This window comes from Siphateles boraxobius, unplaced genomic scaffold (genome assembly GCF_051911475.1).
Source record: "Siphateles boraxobius isolate OS27281-9 unplaced genomic scaffold, OSU_SipBor_1 13, whole genome shotgun sequence".
NCBI lineage: Eukaryota > Metazoa > Chordata > Actinopteri > Cypriniformes > Leuciscidae > Siphateles > Siphateles boraxobius.
The window spans coordinates 3,171,006-3,190,212 of record NW_027508733.1 but is presented as its reverse complement, the minus strand read 5'-3'; the positions used below and the strand labels follow the sequence as shown (position 1 = coordinate 3,190,212).

The 19,207-nt window shown below is 43.7% G+C and overlaps 1 protein-coding gene across 1 annotated transcript; it reads right to left on the bottom strand.

Annotated features, from left to right (window-relative positions):
* Positions 1-487: 487 nt before the first annotated feature.
* On the bottom strand, positions 488-5,886 carry LOC143736351 (uncharacterized). The gene is made up of 9 exons (XM_077227088.1): positions 5,864-5,886; positions 4,834-5,160; positions 4,192-4,393; positions 3,986-4,093; positions 3,812-3,904; positions 3,482-3,753; positions 3,170-3,372; positions 1,201-1,419; positions 488-1,052 (listed from the first exon to the last, which is right to left on the bottom strand). Exons 1-9 carry the CDS (start codon positions 5,884-5,886, stop codon positions 700-702), a joined length of 1,800 nt encoding a protein of 599 aa, XP_077083203.1. The 3' UTR covers positions 488-699.
* Between the last annotated feature and the right edge of the window lie 13,321 nt (positions 5,887-19,207).

Sequence of the window (19,207 nt, the reverse complement as noted above, 5' to 3'; positions counted from 1 at the left end):
GCCTCAAGGTTGTGCGTGTTGTGGCTTCACAAATTCTTTGCTGCATACCTTGTATGCTGTATGTTGTATGTTGTTGTACGTTGTTGTTGTATGTATGTTGTAACGAGTGGTTATTTCAGTCAAAGTTGCTCTTCTATCAGCTTGAATCAGTTGGCCCATTCTCCTCTGACCTCTAGCATCAACAAGGCATTTTCATCCACAGGACTGCCGCATACTGGATGTTTTTCCCTTTTCACACCATTCTTTGTAAACCCTAGAATTGGTTGTGCGTTAAAATCCCAGTAACTGAGCAGATTATGAAATACTCAGACCGGCCCGTCTTCCACCAACAACCATGCCATGCTCAAAATTGCTTAAATCACCTTTCTTTCCCATTCTGACATTCAGTTTGGAGTTCAGGAGATTGTCTTGACCAGGACCACACCCCTAAATGTTTTGAAGCAACTGCCATGTGATTGGTTGATTAGATAATTGTATTAATGAGAAATTGAACAGGTGTTCCTAATAATCCTTTAGGTGAGTGTATAAGCTTCAGTAAATCGAGGAAAAGGAGTTTCCCCACTGCGTATAGCTACGCAATACTACATTGTGGGACAAATAAAGGTTTTTCTTATCTTATAACAGGGTCATTCAAATGCATAGGTGCTAATCCAATCAGCCTGACTATTCAACGACTGGGCCTGGGGCTCCTAGAGCCATTTAAAAACAAAGGGTGAGTTCGACGCCCACACCGATGTCCTGCAGTGCCCTGAAGAGGATGACGTCCTTGTCCTCCCCATTCACACGCAACCTGTAGTGAAAGGGCTTCAGGTTGGGCGCTTTCGACGAGTGGTTGATCCTCCTGCCAACAGTGTCTATAGCAGGGTGGCACTCACAGGGAAAGGTCTGAGCATCGATGCACAGGTCTCTCTGTCCAGCTGTGAAGAACAACAGGTACCCGGCCTTGTCATGCAGGCCCTGCACCATGGCCCTCCCTTCTGCAGCTGAGATGACCCTACCATGGTAGTCGCAGACAATGTCGTGCTTGGAGAACGGCCGGGTTGCCACGACTCCTATAATAAAGAGAACATTACATTTTTGAGTTAATGAATAAACACTACATGTAGACAAACCGTTCAGAATCTAATTTTAGTTCTTGCTGCAGGTCATGGCTGCTAAAATGTACATTTTTCATTATAGTTTTATGAAAGGTTTTCTTACCTAAACCTTGCTTGGCACCAAAGTCTTTGATGGCCAGGCCCGACCAGGTCTGCTCAGACACACAGCGAATGATGAACTTGTCATCTTCAACTGCTCCCTTCGAAGGTGGTGTCCACAACCGTTCGATGTCCTCCGGCTTAGGACAGTTGACCTTCCAGCCCTCCTGCTCGATAAGCTGTGCCACCTTTGCGGCCGAAGGCTTGCGGGCTGTGAAATGTGCTGAAAGACAGAATGAAATAACGTTACTCATGTGAGTCACTTGTCACTGTAAATTAATGGCCTAGTTTCTTTTGTGTTGAGTTAATGAGTGTCAATGCTCTATTCAGGGCTCCAGACTAACTTTTTTCACCTCTGTCCTGGAACCGTCCTGAAAGACAATTTGAACCGTCCTAAAGTGAATGTCAACCGTCCCAAAATAAAAATGTTGATCTACTGTAGATATAGTCGGCTAAAATCTTATTGTATTTCGTCGAGTAACACTAAAACAATTCAGATGACTAAAATATAATGGGTTTAGTTCAATGCATTAATTTAGAATTTCTCAAATTTCCCACATACTTCCGGAGAAAACATCTATTAACCGGTTAATATGAATGATTTTAAAGTTTGAAAATGCAATACAGACACAGATTTACCTACTGTGACTTAAAAAATATCTTAAAATTAAATAAAATTACTTTTCCTAAAGTAGAACAGTCTTCTTTTCAATGAATGATATATGCATTCTTTATAACTATTGCATACATCATTCTTTAATCTTTCAAGCAGCAGACATTTTTATTTGTATGAATTAAATATAATGAATCCTTATTAAAGCTATTAACGAGAAGTGAATACTTTTGTCTTTCATTGTTGCTTGATCAATATTAAGGACACGGACCGCATTAGGTTTATTACCCACTGTCACTTTAAGACGTCGGATCATGTCCATGACATGCGGATCCAATTGCACTGATGCACATCCGATACTCTCACAACTGTTTAAGACATAACCAACATAGTTTACGTGAATACTCTCCAAAACGGACATTGACATAATGTTGTGTGTATTTGTCCATTCAGACACGAAGGAGAGCTCAATTCAGTACTCGCGCACTGTATAGGTGTCTCTGTGCATGGCTGCACGCTTCGGGTCGGGTGTGTGCGCACAGAAAACCGAACCGAATAGAGATCTTTATTTGCGTCGTTACTCTTATTCAGATCTGTCTGCTCTACTCATTCTCCCTGACGTTTAAATGTTTTAACGTTTCATGAGACATGCAGCGCACGCATGGTAGATCAGCATGTTACAGTACAAATGTGCGCATCTACCACGGCACATCAGTTCTGACTGGATCGCTTCCCAAATCTTCATTATCTAACATTTTTGTCTAGTTTTTATTTGTTGACGAAAATGTCAATAGATTTTCGTCATAGTTTTTGTCATTCAAAACTAGTTTTTATTTAGTTATCGTCTCGTTTTCGTCTGTGAAAAAATGTAGTTTGATTTCACAAATGTCACAACGAAATTAACACTGCACCAATAACAGGGACTGTCCCCAGAAAACGTGAAAGTCTGGTCACCCGAAATTAGACTGACTAAGAAAAAGGCCGTCTTGGTGCTCAATCTGTTTTACCTTACCGTTGTTAAACCAGCGCAACATATTTGCGATGTCATTAATCCATTTGATAGATGTACCGCGGAACACGTCTCCGGGTGAGTAGCCGGCCAGTGATAGTAACTATAGTTACAGCATTAGAAGACGCGCTCCGTTGTAGTCAGCGCTTGGTCGGTTTATTTTGGCATTTTCTAAGTTAGTTAGCCTAATAGGCTAGTAATAAATGAACATGCTTTCAAAAAATGTCTTTCGTCCTGTTGGCGTCCTGGAGAATATTTCTGTTCGTCCTAAACACATTTTCTATCGTCCCCAGGACGATAGGACGCCGTTAGTCTCGAGCCCTGACTCTATTGATGGATTCTGAGACTTACACAGCAGATATTCCTCTCTCTGGGCATACTGGGTCACCCGCCACTTGTCGTAGAAAACGCGGTCATCTGGAAAACCTGCTTCGACCCGCTGCCTCTTGGATGGCGGCTGACCCTCCGGCGAAACAGGAAATCTCGCCACGAACTCGACAAAGTCCTTCCGATCTGCACTGCTTGTGGCCAAGGATGTCTCGTCCGCAGAAGTGCTGTATAAGTGAGGAATATAAGGTGAATGATGAATGAATGACAACTTGCTAATTTTGCTGTGCAAATTGTTTGTGATGAGTTATGCCCTGGTTGGATGAAGAGACATACCTGGCCAAAGATTCCAGCAGCAGAGCTGCGTCCACGACATCCCGAGGCCGGACCGCACCAGCGCTGAGGGCCAGGTAATGGTGCAGTGCCCCCTGTTGTTGCGCCGGGAGATTTTCTGCAGCCGCCTCAACAGCCCTCCGCACACACTGGGAAGAGAAAGGAGCCAGCTTGTACCTGCAGAAAGAAAATGAAAAATGAAATGTTAATTGTGAGGTGACTGTGATGAGGCAAGATGCAATTAAGTGTATCCATTCACACACATGCACATGGAGCTGTGTTAAGCACTTACAATTTATGGAGCCGATTCATGTCTCGCGAGACACTGTGAACATCCAGGCCAGACGACGACACAAAGAAACTCTTGCAGAGTGTTTCCGGCTGAATGTTCTCAGGTCTGATGGATCTGAAGTACATCTCCAAGAACTACGAAAAAAGACCAATGAGTTATTAAATGTAAAACAATGGTGGTAAGCAATGAACAGTTTGTATCATAGTAAAACTTACAGCTTGCTCCTCTTGGGTCAGAGCGATCTGCATACTCGAGGTTGTCTCCCTTTGTATGCCGATCACAACCCTGTCGCCCAGCTCGGTCCTGTTCACCCACTCTGCATCCTGGAAAATATTGAAAAGGTGTTATTTACAAATGCATGCTAGTGTGCCAATATTAAAGCACATCAGAAATGTAAACTCATTAAAATTTATGAACTTACTGTCAAGGCTTCCACAGCTCTTGGACGCTGCATGTGGACAAACACCAAGAGCGCCTCGCAGTAATAACGGTAGAGCGTCTTGTCTGTGTTGGAGAGCTCTCTGCCCACCTCCAGATCCCTCTGGATCCTGAGCACGTCCGGCTTTGCCACTCTCAAAATCTTCTGGCAGTCTTTAATGCTAGGAGCCCTCTGAACGATTACACTGGATTAAACATAACAGACAAGACTATTAAAGTTATACTAAGTAAGGAAAACATTTGGTAACACTTTATTTCGATAGTCCACTTTAGACATTCTACAAACTATAAGCAACTTTGCAACTGCATGTCAACTAACTGTCATTAGAGGATTAGTAGACTAATAAACACTTTATTCTAATGATCCCCCAACAGACATTCAACTGACTATAAGTAACTTGGCGACTACAAGTCAACTTATTCTCCTAACCCGAACCCTAACCATAACCTAACAGTCTACTGACAGTCTACTATAATATACCAATACTCTAATGAGAGTTAGTTGATATGTAGTTGAAAAGTTACTTATAGTTAGTAGAATGTCTAAAGGTGACTATCGAAATAAAGTGTAACCAAACATTTACATTTAAGTATTTCAGCGTAAGCATTTAAGCATTGCCCTTACGTTTGAGAAAGATCACCCGGAGCAGCAGCAGCTTCTTCTTCACTGTCAGACTCCCGGGGCTGGTTCGTGATAAAAAAACCATGCCGAAGAAGCTCCTTGACCATGGTGACCCGAGAGCGTCGGTCAGGCAGGAGCACACAGATCTGCTCGAAGTCCCAGGTCCTGTTGGTGCGGACCCACTCCCTGCCGGAAGCCTTGGCTTTCTGGACCTCGGCCGTTCTTTCCTCAGGCGTGCTTTTTTTCATGCACACCCTGGCCAGATGAACAGCAAGGTTGTCCTGGGGCTTGTGGCACTGCAAGCAGTGCACAACGGTGCGATCAGCAGACCTTCAAGACAAAATGACATGATATAGAATAAATTATTTAAACAATGATCTGAAAGAATGAGACATGATTTAAAAAAAAGATTAAAAAATATCTTAAATATCCAGCAAAACAGGGCCTGTCCTATTATCCATGGGGCTCAGTTTCAACTTAGAAAACTTTAAAAACCCAATTACTTTGCTTTGAAACATTGTTAACATAGATTTATTCATTTGGTTGGATAAACCCAAATCAAATGTAACTGGTCTATGGTCTATGTGACAGTTTTATTGTATAAAAATTTTACAATAAAGAAAAGAAAAAGGAGTGGCAAATACTGTTATGTATTGCTCTCATTGTACGAAGGCTCTCTTCCTTTGTTTACTGTGAGGGTGGTTTGCATTCAAGTCTTTCTTTCTAGTACATTTGTTTGATGGATTACAACAGTTTTTTTCTTTGAAACTCTCAAACTTAAATCTAAAGCTTTTTTTCATGTTTTTTATTTTATCAGAATAAAGCTCAGTTTACAAAGATACTAATGACATTGTTAATTCAAAAAAGTGTTCACAAAGAAAGCTGTTTGGCCGTCATTAGAAGCATGGTAACCACCACAATGACCACTGACCTCAAATGATTATTCTCGAAATGAAAGAAACACCCTCTGAATGAAACACAAATAACACAAGCACATACAGTTAAGAAAGGTTTACAAAAACACAAGCATTACCTCTTCTGAGCTTGTTCCGCCATTGCAGCAGTATCAAATGAAGAAAACCAAAGATGTCCTCCAGCTGAAATATTTGAAACAGAGTGGCTACAGCAGACCAGTAGATAAACCTGAGTCTGTATCAAACCAGCCAATGAGATCGCAGCATTACACAAGACCCTGCCAGGTGTGTGAATGGCCCATCATCACATGGGCTGTAGGGCAGCGTCAGGAAGAGTTTGAATAGTCAGCATCTCAGAAATATCTTATGCTTATATAAGTTTTAAATTAGTTAGAAATTAGTAAATGTGACCAAATCTTTATAAACTGAACATAATTAGCTTCATTTTGTATAGGAAACACATGAAAAAAACCTTGAGATTTGAAAAGAAAAAAGAGTGCATGCACACAGCATCCCCAGATGAGGAAGAGAGCAATCACTGGCCTGTTATAATGGCTATTTTAATGTTGAATTGAGCAAGCGCAAAAACTCAAATGATGTTTCATCTCATTGTAGGCTCTCTTCCTTGCATGCAGTTTTATTTGTTTTTTAACCTCAAGCTTTTTTTTCATGTGTTTTTTCTATCAAAATGAAGCTCATTATGTTCAGTTTACAAAGATTTGGTCACATTTACTAATTACATTTACTACTAAGCTGCTCAAACCAGTTTTCAGTTTGTCATAGTCCCATGATGGGCCATTCACACACCTGGCAGTCGCATGTGTAATGCCTATTGGCTAGTTTGATACAGTCAGGTTTATGATACCCCCATTGGTCGTATACAGATATGCATACATCATGCATACATGATGGGCCATTCACACACCTGCCTGGCAGTCACATGTGTAATTAATGCTTATTGTCTAGTTTGATACAGACACAGGTTTATGATACCCCCCTTGGTAACATACAGATATGCATACACGATGGGCCATTCACACACCTGCCTGGCAGTCGCATGTGTAATGGTTATTGGCTAGTTTGATACAGGCACAGTTTTATGATACCCCCTTGGTCAAGTCCCCTTTATTTATACAGCGCTTTTTACAATACAGATTGTATCAAAGCAGCTTCACAGTGATAACATGAAAATAATACAACAAAGTGTGTTTCTAGAAGAAAATTGCATCATCATCCAAGGTGTACAAGGAAGGCAGATCAATAATATTGTTGAATATTTAAATGTCCCTGACTAAGCAAGCCAAAAACAAATCAGTGACAGAATGGAGAACAAACCCTAGGGAGAAACCAGACTCAGTCTCAGTTCTCCTCTGGCCAACTAACGAACAGTGTATGATTATGATTCAGGCAGCATTACAGGTCAGATTTGATCAGAACATTCAGAATATTAGTTGGAATTAAGGATGTTTAGTCTAGAGAGACTATTATTCTATTATTACATTAGCTGTGTAAAGCTGCCTTGTCTTTGTTGCTGTCTTTGTTGAAAGAAGTGTTTTTTCTTCTTCATTATTTAAAACTAATTTACAGTGTAACTTTCTGTAATTATAGTGTACCTACAACATGTACAGTTTTAGGAATAAAGGGGTAATAACCAGAAGAGTTAAAAAATATTACTGTAGGTATTACAGATCTAAGGATTTATTATTATATTATAATACAACAATCTTAAATTTAGGTGCAATTTAGAGAGAACATACACTGCAAAACTTTTTATAATAGTATACCAATATAGGCTTTAAAAAATGATAGGGTACACATCTGTGCATTTATACAGTATTTTATTTTAACAAAAGTGCTCTGAGAACTAAAACTATAGCAACTTTTGCTGAAATACTGTAGAAATATACTCTTGTTCATGTAGTTACAGAGTGAGTGTGACTTCTGTGGGCTGTACATTAAAGTGTTGCTTGTTACTCTTTTGTTCCATTAAGTAAATACTAACTCCCTCCAGGTAACAGACACGGACACAAGGCGTTCTTGTTTACAGGCATTTATTTGTCAAATCATATCACCCTCGATGCCATCAAACATGCCGTGAGAACTAAATAAAACATAAAAATCACACAAGTTACAGAAATAGGAATATTCTCACAGAGAATAGCACATTAATAAATAAGAAACAAAACGTTAGATTGACTGTTAATAAACACACAACTATGCATACCTCATTGGCCGCGTTAACTCCAGGAGAGTGAACAAAAACAGGTAACAAAGGCAACTTCTCTTCCGTGTGTCTCTTGTACCCCTTTTCCACCAAAAAAGAACTGGTTCGGAACTGGTGCTGGTTCAAAGTTAGTTCGGAGTTGGTTCAACTTGCGAACCTTCTCAGAACCGGTTTGTTTTCCCACTGACTAGAGCGCCCGGCGAACGACATCGTTACGTCACTGTGTACGTCGCCATACAGAAACGCTAGCAAGTACATTATTTTGGGATTATCTCTAACTTGTGTACCATGAAGGCTTTAAAAACAATTGAAATAAGTAAGTCTTTTAATCTTTTCCTTTGATATGTAATCATTTCTGATTAGTTATGTACCTCTGTCTTGTGTCTTTTTTTCTTTCCGTTTATTTGTTCTATATTTTGACTGTTTTCTTCTTTGCTTACATGTTTTCAATAAAAAAATAAAATTTAAAAAAAGCTAGAAACGCTTGCGCCAACTTCAAGCATAATAATTACAATGGTGGACTACATCGTGTTTCTGCAAATGTTTCTCCTGGCTTTGCGGTCATAAAATATGTTTAGGACACATCTAAACCCGCCTCCAGCCCCGCCGTAAGCATGACACGGTGGTAAAAGAACGGTTCTCTGGTTCTAGTCCAGCAAAGAGTTGGTGCCGCTTTGGAACCAGATTTCCTGGCCGAGAACCGGTTCTTTGGCTGTCGAAACACAAAGAACCGGTTCGCGAGTAGGTACCGGCTCCGAACCGGCTCTCAAAATGCTTTGGTGGAAAAGGGGTATTGGTGAACTTACAAATGTAATGACGTTAAGTCATTAGGCTTGTTCGACTTGAACCGGCGCTGCACAGACCGATCGGTTGATGACATCAAAGTACCGCGAGAGCTATTCAAAAGCATAAGGAGCCGTCTTCTCTCTAATCGCTCTCGCGGTACTTTGATGTCATCAACCGATCGGTCTGTGCAGCGCCGGTTCAAGTCGAACAAGCCTGTTAAGACGTTAGTCACGTGACTTTTTCTTCTTCTTCTTCTTTTCCGTTTTATGGCAGATTGCATCCATGACTTTAAAGGTGCATACCGCCACCTACTGTATCAGAGTATGCAGCATGAACTATCTGTTGGGACTACTTTATATATATATATATATATATATAAAAAAAAAAAAACTAGATCCTCTTATATATTCCTATGTTTTTTAAATATTGTATAACTGCTTTCTGTGTATCCTTTACCCCATCACCTGTTGTGCCTAATAAACCTTCGAGGTTCCACTTCCTTCCTGCCTTACTTATCTTTTGGTTTAACCTCATCCTCTCATCCCTATATTTCTTACAATGTATTAATACATGTTCTACATCTTCCTTGGATCTACATTCCAAACATTTATCTGATATACTTTTGCCCATTAAAAACAATGTTTTATTTAACCCTGTATGGTCAAATCTCAGCCTGGTTAAAACGCACTCCTCTCTTCTGTTACTTCTATTCACCCCCTGAGTATTAACAGATTTTTGCAAGCTATAATATTTCCTTCCACCTTTATCCATATCCCACCTATCCTGCCATTTCTTCATTATTTCTTTTTTGATTATCGCCTTAGCTTCTCCTTTTCCAATGGGTATATTTATGACATCGTTCGTCCTGGTTGATTTTTTAGCTATTTTATCTGCTCCCTCATTCCCTTTTATACCTACATGGGCAGGTACCCAGCAGAATCTCACGTCTATCAGTAGTCTCTGTAATCTAAATAAACTTTGTTGTATTTCGAGCATTAAATCTTCTCTATCAGATTTCATGTTTTGAATACTATAAAGGGCTGCTACAGAATCAACACAACACACCACTCTGTCTGGTTTTACTTCCTCAACCCACTGCAGTCCTACAATAATCGCCATCATCTCTGCTGTATATACCGAAGCCTGATTAGGTAATCTTTTCCCAATACTTACATTCATTGTTGGTATATATATTCCTATTCCTACCTTGTCCTCTTCATCTTTAGATCCGTCTGTATACATATCTAAGTAACTGTAATATTTTCTCCTTATATACTGACTTGCCAGATGGCCTTTCCCACTTTCTTCCCATTCGTTTTTTAGTTCCAATATATTTAAGTCTATCTTAGTTTTTGGAAATAACCAAATAGGGATATTACTAATAGGTGTAGGGGATTTAAACCAGATATTACTTAATTTATATTCCTCTGATTTTGTTTTTGTTACCCATCCAAAGCCTTTGCCTTTAAACGAACTATACTCCCAACATTCCTGAATAATGCTCTTTGCATGATTTTCATATCCACATCCACATAATCGACTCCAGTATATAAGCATTAATTTATCTCTTCTCAGGTCTGAGGGCATTCCTCAACGCTTTGTTAGTAACTCTATCCAACTTCAATAGATGTGTTTTAGCTGTTGCTCCATATACATAGCATCCATAATCTATTGTTGACCTCATTAGTGCCCTGTAGATATACATTAATGACTGTTTATTTGCTCCCCAGTCTTTCCCCACTATTGCTCTCATTAGGTTTATGACTTTCTTGCATTTCGATTCCACCTTTCCAACGTGTATTTTCCATGTTCCCTTTTGGTCTAACCACATACCCAGATATTTAAAATGATCTACTGTTTCCATATTGTGACCATATAACTTCAGGTTCTGTTTTTCTATCCCTTTCTTCCTGGTAAATATCATATGACAAGACTTACTTGTAGAAAGTTTAAAGCCCCAATTATACGACCATTGTTCTACCTTTTCTATTGCTTCCTTGATTTTATTCCTTACCCTTATTGGATCTCGTCCTCTTGTCCAGATGGCCCCATCATCAGCATACAGAGCTGACCCAATCCTTCTATCCAGATTCATACAAATATCATTAATCATAACATTAAACAAAACTGGACTAATAACACTGCCTTGTGGGATTCCATTAACAATTTCAAATTCTTCAGATACTTCTGATCCCACTTTAACTCTAAATCTTCTTTCTGACAGAAATTCTAAGACCCAGTTATATAACCTACCTCTAATTCCCATTTTATTCAATTTAATTAACAGCCCTTCTCTCCACATGGAATCATAAGCTTTTTCAATATCAAAAAATACAATACTCATTATTTCTTTCATTTTAAACGTTTTCTCTATCTCGTTGCTTACTTTCACAACAGCATCCATTGTGGAACGCCCTTTTCTGAACCCACTTTGATATGGTGCTATTAATCCTCTGTGTTCAAGGGTATAATTAAGTCTTCGGACTAGTATCTTCTCCATCCACTTGCATAGATGTGATGTTAGGGCGATAGGTCTATAATTACCAACATTATTAGTATCTTTCCCAGGTTTATTAAATGGTAATATTAATGCACTCTTCCAGCTTTTGGGCATTTTACCTTCTTCCCATATCTTATTAAATAAGTGCAATATTATCTTTAACACTTTTTCAGGTAACTTCTGGAACATAACATAACTGAGTTGATCTTCTCCTGAAGCAGTATTCTTAACACCATTTAATACCATCACTAATTCATTCAAATTAATTTCTGCATCCATAGTACTTTCCTCACTTTCTTTTTTAATAAACATATCTCTATTTTCTTTAATAATCGTCTCTTTATGTAGTCTATGGATATCTTCTAAATGATCACCACTGTGCACACTAGCGAACTTCTTTCCCAGCATATTAGCCTTTTCTTTATCTGTTATTGCTAATATTCCATCCCCCTCTAGTACTGGTATTTTAGCATACACTTTTTTCCCACTCATTTTCTTCAGCATTGACCACACCTCTCCTATTTTAACTTCCCTCCCTATAGTAGAACAATATCTCCTCCATGCATTATGTTTACTATTCTTAATTACTCTTCGTGCCTGAGCCTTTTTCCTCTGGTAATTAATTAAATTATCTTGATTCAAGTTATTTCTTAACATTCTCATTGCCCTATTTCGTTCTTTTATAGCTTTTGTACATGTATCATTCCACCATGGGACCATTTTCCTTCCCCCCCCAACTGACTTATATGGTATACTTTTAACTGCTGCGTTCAATATTAAATGTGTAACTTCAGATGCACATTCTTCAATATCTCCCTGCATTGAAATCGACTCTGCTGTAATACAACAAATTTCTTAAAATTTTTCCCAATCAGCTTTATCAAACTCCCACTTCTTGTGATTAGGCCTTTCTTGAAGATCTATTTCAACATTTATAGAGCAAAGTATTGGAAAATGATCACTCCCTATAGTTGTACTTTCCTTTACCTTCCATTCACAAGAGTTTGCCATATTATTAGAAACAAGGGTTAGATCAATACAAGACAATTTGTTAGAACGTATGTCAATTCTTGTGCCATTTCCATTATTTAAACAAACTAGTTGTCTAACATCCATCAATTCTTCCACTGCTTCACTATTACTATCAGTATGTTTACTTCCCCACAGACTATTATGTGAATTGAAGTCTCCGCACCATATTTCTTTCCCATTTCTCTGTCCCCTTATTATTTCCTCTAAGGTTTCTAGATTTAATGATTTACTAGGGTTATATACGTTAATTACTACTAATTGCCCATCTGATTTATAAATTTCAATAATTACACATTCTATTTCTGTTGCAGTTTCTATTCTTCTAAATGGTATCCCATCCCTTACAAATGTTGCACATCCTCCACCCTGACTTTCACCTCTATCAAACCTAACAGACTCATAACCAGGTAAATTAAAGTCAAGGTGAGGCCGTAGCCAAGTCTCTTGAATGCAAATAATATCAGGTCTATCTTCAGACTCTACTACAAACTTTTTAAACTCTTGACCATTTGCAATAAGACTCCTAGCATTCCATTGCAAAAGATGGAACACCATTATAAGCTCAAATAACACTCTGAGACCCTCCATCATTGTTAGCACTTAGCATACTATGTATATCTTCAGCTTTTAAATCTCGGATACCTAAAAACGATACTCGGTTACTAACGTAACCTCGGTTCTCTCTAGAGAGGGAACGAGTATTGCGTAAGTTTAGCTTACGCTACGGGAAAGATTCATCTTCTCGAGATACTGAAGCCAAAAAATTATCCTTAATTTTGTATAACTTGTCAACGCAGTGCAGCAGCTAGCAGACCTAGAGCAGGCCATCTCGCGTGCTCATTGGCTGCACTGCGGGCAACTGCTGCAGCCTACCAGTGCGCCCGGCGTGACGTCACGCCCAATGAAGGGCGCCCGCGCCTTTATAGCGTCACAGCCCACCAGATAGGCGTGGCTTAGCGTATAAAATAGGGGCTGTAGGCTGAATTCTCTGGTTTTTTGACGACTGAAGCGAAGTCGCTCGTGGCGTGAGCACGGCCGGTTACGCAATACTCGTTCCCTCTCTAGAGAAAACCGAGGTTACGTTAGTAACCGAGTATCGTTCTCTTACGAGAGGTTCTCTCGTATTGCGTAAGTTTAGCTTACGCTACGGGAACACTTTGTCAACGCCGTGCGCGCCAAGCATCCACATGAGACCCCGAGCTTAAGGGGAACCCCATAAGTGGAAAAAATAAGGTGGCCAGCCACGCGGCCCATCACTTGTACATAAGCACACATAGGGAATACAGAGCAGCGCGCCGGTCTGTATAGTCATATGGCACATACCCTACTTAGTGCAGCTCAACCAGGAGAGCTGAGTCATGAACGTGATCTGAGCAGGAGATCTGGGCAGAATACACCTCTTTTCAGACTGACAACAGTTTAGCCTGCAAGGCAGGAACTTCTAGGTTATAAAACCTGACAAAGGTAGACGGGGAGCTCCAGCCCGCCGCTACACATATGTCATGGATAGAAATTCCACTGGACCATGCCCACGACGAGGCCACGCCTCTCGTGGAATGAGCCCTGATGCCCAGAGGGCATTGCAGGCCTTTTGACGCGTAAGCTGCCGCTATAGCGTCCACTATCCATCTGGACAGGCTCTGTTTCGAGGAGGCAAGCCCCTTGGCGCGCCCACCAAACGAAACGAAAAGCTGTTCCGAACGCCTGAAGGAGGCGGAGCGCGTAATGTAAAACCTCAGCGCTCTGACAGGGCAGAGGAGATTCACATCACTTTCGCTGTCAGATGCTGGGAGAGCTGACAGCGAAATAACTTGCGCTCTGAATGGAGTGCCCATCACTTTAGGGACATAACCATGTCTAGGTCTGAGGATGACTTTAGAGTCATTTGGTCCGAACTCAAGACACGACGCGCTGACAGACAGCGCGTGCAGATCCCCTACACGTTTTACTGACGACAGTGCAGTCAGAAAAACGGCTTTTAGTGATAGATATTTCAACTCCACGGAGTCTAGTGGTTCAAATGGAAAAGCTTTCAGGGCCTCGAGGACCAGTGAAAGATCCCACATGGGAACCGACGGGGGGCGCGGCGGATTCATCCTTCTAGCTCCTCTAAGGAAGCGGATGACCAACTCATGTCTTCCCAGTGACTGGCCGTGCGTCGATACCGCGAATGCTGCTACGGCCGCCACGTAAACTTTGAGCGTGGATGGGGATCTTCCCTTATCCAACAGCTCTTGTAAGAAAGTGAGCAGATGCGCCACCCCGCATGTCCGCGGGTCCAGACCTCTGTCGGTGCACCATCCAGAGAACACCGACCATTTAGACGCGTAGAGCCTTCTCGTGGAAGGGGCTCTAGACTGCGTGATCGTGTTCATCACTCCTTCTGGCAGGGCAACGAGTACCCATTGATCAACCATGCATGCAGAGACCAGCGCTCTGGATGGGGATGCCAGATCGTGCCGCGAGCTTGAGAGAGGAGATCTGCCCTCACCGGAATCGGCCACGGAGCTGTATGTGACAGCCGTGCCAGTTCCGGGAACCAAGTCTGATTCTCCCAACGCTGGGCTATGAGGAGCACCGAGTGGCGCGTTTCCCTGATCCTCTTGATCACCTGTGGCAACAGAGAGACCGGAGGGAAAGCATATAGCGGGAGGCTGGGCCAAACCTGGGCCAGCGCGTCCTCGTCCTTCGAGAAGAACATCGGGCATTGAGCGTTGTCTTTTGACGCAAACAGGTCGACTTCCGCTCTGCCGAATAGGCGCCACAGTTTCTGGACCGTTTGGGGGTGCAGGGACCATTCCCCTGGGGGAACATTGTCCCTGGACAGTCTGTCTGGGCCGTCGTTCAAATGGCCAGGCACATGCGCCGCCCTCAGCGAGCGCAGGTTCGTCTGTGACCAAATAAGGAGGCGTTCCGTCAGATTGCAGAGATTTCTGGATCTGACACCGCCCTGACGGTTTACATAGGATACCACAGCATGCCACAGCATACCACACCACAGCATACCGCATGCGCAGTAGGCCCAGCTGGAGCACCGCTGCAGCTGATGCCATACAGCCCAACATCCTTTGAAATGTTTTCAAAGGGAGAAAGCTGCCCTTCTGGAAAGATGCGGCTAGGTGGCGAACACGGCGCGCGCGCTGTGTCGATAAACGAGCCGTCATGGTCACCGAGTCCAGTTCTATTCCTAAAAAGGAAATTGACTGGCTGGGCAGTAATGAGCTCTTGGTCCAGTTGACCGTGAGACCCAAGCTTTCCAGATGACTGAGAAGCACTGTTCTGTGAGATAGTAGTTCTGTCTCTGACTGTGCCAATATCAGCCAATCGTCCAGATAGTTCATTATGCGCAGCCCCTGACTTCTCAGGGGGGCGAGCGCCGCGTCCATGCACTTTGTAAATGTACGGGGTGCTAGGGACAGGCCGAACGGCAGGACGGTGTATTGATATGCCTGACCGTAGAAGGCGAATCTCAAAAATTGCCTGTGACGGGGTACTATCTGAATCTGAAGATAGGCATCCTTCAGATCTAGAGAAATAAACCAGTCCCTCGGGCGAACGTGCGCGAGGATTTTTCTGGTCGTAAGCATTTTGAACGGTCTTTTTACAAGCACTTTGTTCAAATATCTCAGATCTAGGATAGGTCTGAAGGCTCCGTCCTTCTTGGGTACGAGAAAATATCGGCTGTAAAAGCCTGACTCGCTCAGAGAAGGCGGCACCTTTTCTATAGCCCCTTTGCACAGCAGCTTTGCTATTTCTGCATGAAGTAGGTGTGCTACTTCCGCATTCACTATCGTCGCGGTCCGGGCTTGAAAGCGCGGAGGACGGCGAACGAATTGAAGTGCATAGCCCTGCTTTATTGTGCTCAACACCCATTCTGAAATCCCTGGGATAGTTTCCCACGCAGCTATGTGAGCCGCCAGGGGGCGAATGGCCTCCGGGTTCAGACCGCCGCCATTTGCGGGCTTGTGAAACTGAACCGGAGCCGAGAGTGCGGCGCGCGCGCTCTCGGATCTGGGCAATGGCCGCTCGCTGACAGCCGAGACCGGCTGACTTATGTGAGATGTCCCGATCATAAGGGATGGGGAACATACTTTTGCCACACTTTGACGCGCGAGCAGCGCTCTGGGCGGGAGAGCTCTCTGTAAGCGTGAGCGCGCGCACGCGGGCACGAGACTTACAACTGTATCTGACGCCCCGATCATAGTAGATGGGGAGCGTTTTATTAACGCCCTGTGTTTCGTGATAACACTTAAACGCACAGGCGGGACCCGGGGGAAGGTTTGTGTTAGCAAGCGTAAGCGCTCTCTGGCGGGCACGAGACTTACGTTCATAAGCTTCTTTGATCGTGTAACAGAGCGGGCAGATAGTGGGCACAGACCTGTGGACACATTTCTTACATTCAACACTCGAGCGGCTTTTCTGCGCTTTATGAGAGTGTGCTCTGTGAGTGACACGGGATTTTGAGTGCTTATGTGTAGGGGTGAACACTGGGGCGTGGGCACATTCACTACACTTAAAACACTGACGGCGTGAGCCGGACCAGACATTATACTCTTTTTGAGATTTCTCTGGGTCGTCGTGAAAACGGCGTTTGTGTGCAGGCGAGAGTGTGAATAAACCGGCTCGTTGGCTGCTAGTTGAACCACTGCAGTAGTCTGTTCGAAGGGGACTGACAGGGAAATGAACTTTGACGGCGGTCCGGCCGCAGCGGGACACGCGCGTCTTTTCTCTCCCGCTGTTAGGAGGGCTTTGCGTGCTCAGACTTCAGCGTGAGCCTTTGCCGAGGCCCTCTGGGGGGCGGCGGTCTGCGACGGCTGTCTGAGCGCAATCTAGGGCGGCCGCCCTGACGGGAATCGCTGTGTACCCTTTCTCGGCGGCGCCGTCCACTTGGGAGAGCGACGCGGAGGCCTGTGACTGAAGTCTAGCAGAAAAAGGTGAATTCCACGACTTAGTCAGCTCCGCATGAAGTTCCGGCAGGAATGGAGCGGGCCTGGTTTCTGAAACTGCGCGGCGGCGACTTTGAAGGAAGCAGCCGTCGAGCCTGTTCGGCGCGGGTTCCTTCGGCAGCGACCACTCGAGCCCGAGACGGTCGACAGCTTGCGTCAGCAGGCGCATAAGTTCCGCGTCAGCTCCAGCGCGGGTACGGGCGGATTCCTGGATTGACGAGGAGGCGGAGTGAAGCGACCATTCCTCGCTGTCTGATGCCAGGATAGAGCAGCAGTCTTTTGTGGCGTGTCCCACGGACTCATCCTCCGAAGTGACGGCAGTGAGGCTCGCAAGCGGCAGCTGCGCGTCAGTGAGGAGAGGTGGGGAAGGCGAGAGCGAGGCTCGAGGGAGGTTCTCCGGCGAGCGCGTCGCTGTGGCCACAGGTTCCTGCTGTCTCAGGGAACGGCGCTTCTTTCTGCGCGGTCCCACAGGGGGCGGAGTGACTGCTGTGGTGTTGAACGCTTCGAGTCGAGCCCGCAGGGTCGACAGCGGAAGCTCCTCACAGAGCTCGCAGCCCCCGGACGCGAGGGCGAGCTCTGCGTGTTCCAGGCCCAGGCAGAGAGCGCAGATCAGGTGGCGGTCTCCGGCGCTGAGCGGGGCTTTACACGAGCCGCAGGAAGTGCGAGGCATCTTTAAAAAGACGCTCGCTGCCCTTTTAGAATGATTTGCAAAAAGGATACGTCGCCGGATAGCGTAGCTCGCACGGATGGCTGAAGGTGGCGAAGACGGCCGGCTTCCTCAGCGCTGTCCTAAGCTGGCTGTTCGCTGTTCGACGGCGGCGGTGGCTTCTCTCAAATCCAGCGATGCGAAGAGCTCGCTGAAGAGTCGAAAAATCAGTTAATTCAGCCTACAGCCCCTATTTTATACGCTAAGCCACGCCTATCTGGTGGGCTGTGACGCTATAAAGGCGCGGGCGCCCTTCATTGGGCGTGACGTCACGCCGGGCGCACTGGTAGGCTGCAGCAGTTGCCCGCAGGGCAGCCAATGAGCACGCGAGATGGCCTGCTCTAGGTCTGCTAGCTGCTGCACTGCGTTGACAAGTTATACAAAATTAAGGATAATTTTTTGGCTTCAGTATCTCGAGAAGATGAATCTTTCCCGTAGCGTAAGCTAAACTTACGCAATACGAGAGAACCTCTCGTAAGAGAACTCCTCTGCAGCTTCTACCACTGTCTTGATCCTGTTACTTTTCCTTTCTTGTCGTGTGGCAACATTCACAACTTTACATATAAAAGCTACAAAACTCTTCTTTTCTACCATCAAGGTATTCTCCTCCACTATACACTTATGCCTACATGCTTGCTGTGTGTTTACTGGTGTTATGTCTACTGGTACTGGCTGAATTCTCCTTATACCTGATCTCTGGGGAAGGCCTACTCCATGCATTGCGCTTTCATTCATGTTTTCATGACACACTATTGGTCTATTTTCCTTGCTTTCATAAGTGCCCATGCTTTTTAAAGCCTCTGCATATGACACCTTATTCACAACCTTGTACCTCTGTACTTCTTTAGCTTGTTTCTGGACCACACAACCGGCATATGCAGCGCTATGCTCACCTCCACAATTGCAGCATTTTAGCTTGGTATCCTTATTACATTTGCCATATTCATGTTCTCCTCCACATTTTGCACATCTTTGTCTCCCTTTACATTGTTGTGCTACATGTCCTATTCTCTGACACTTAAAGCACCTTAACGGTTGGGGAATATACTCCCTGACTTTGTAGTTTATCCATCCCATTTGAACTTCACCAGGCAAAGATTTTTCGAAAACAAGCAGTACAGATAAACTGTCAGATTTAACACCACCTTTATTAGTTTGAAGTCTTTTGACCTCTAGTACTTTCCCACCTCTTATCTCACTCTTCACATCCTCCACGGACATTTCCAGAGGAACATTTGAAATCACTCCTCTTAACTTTGCTGCCATTCC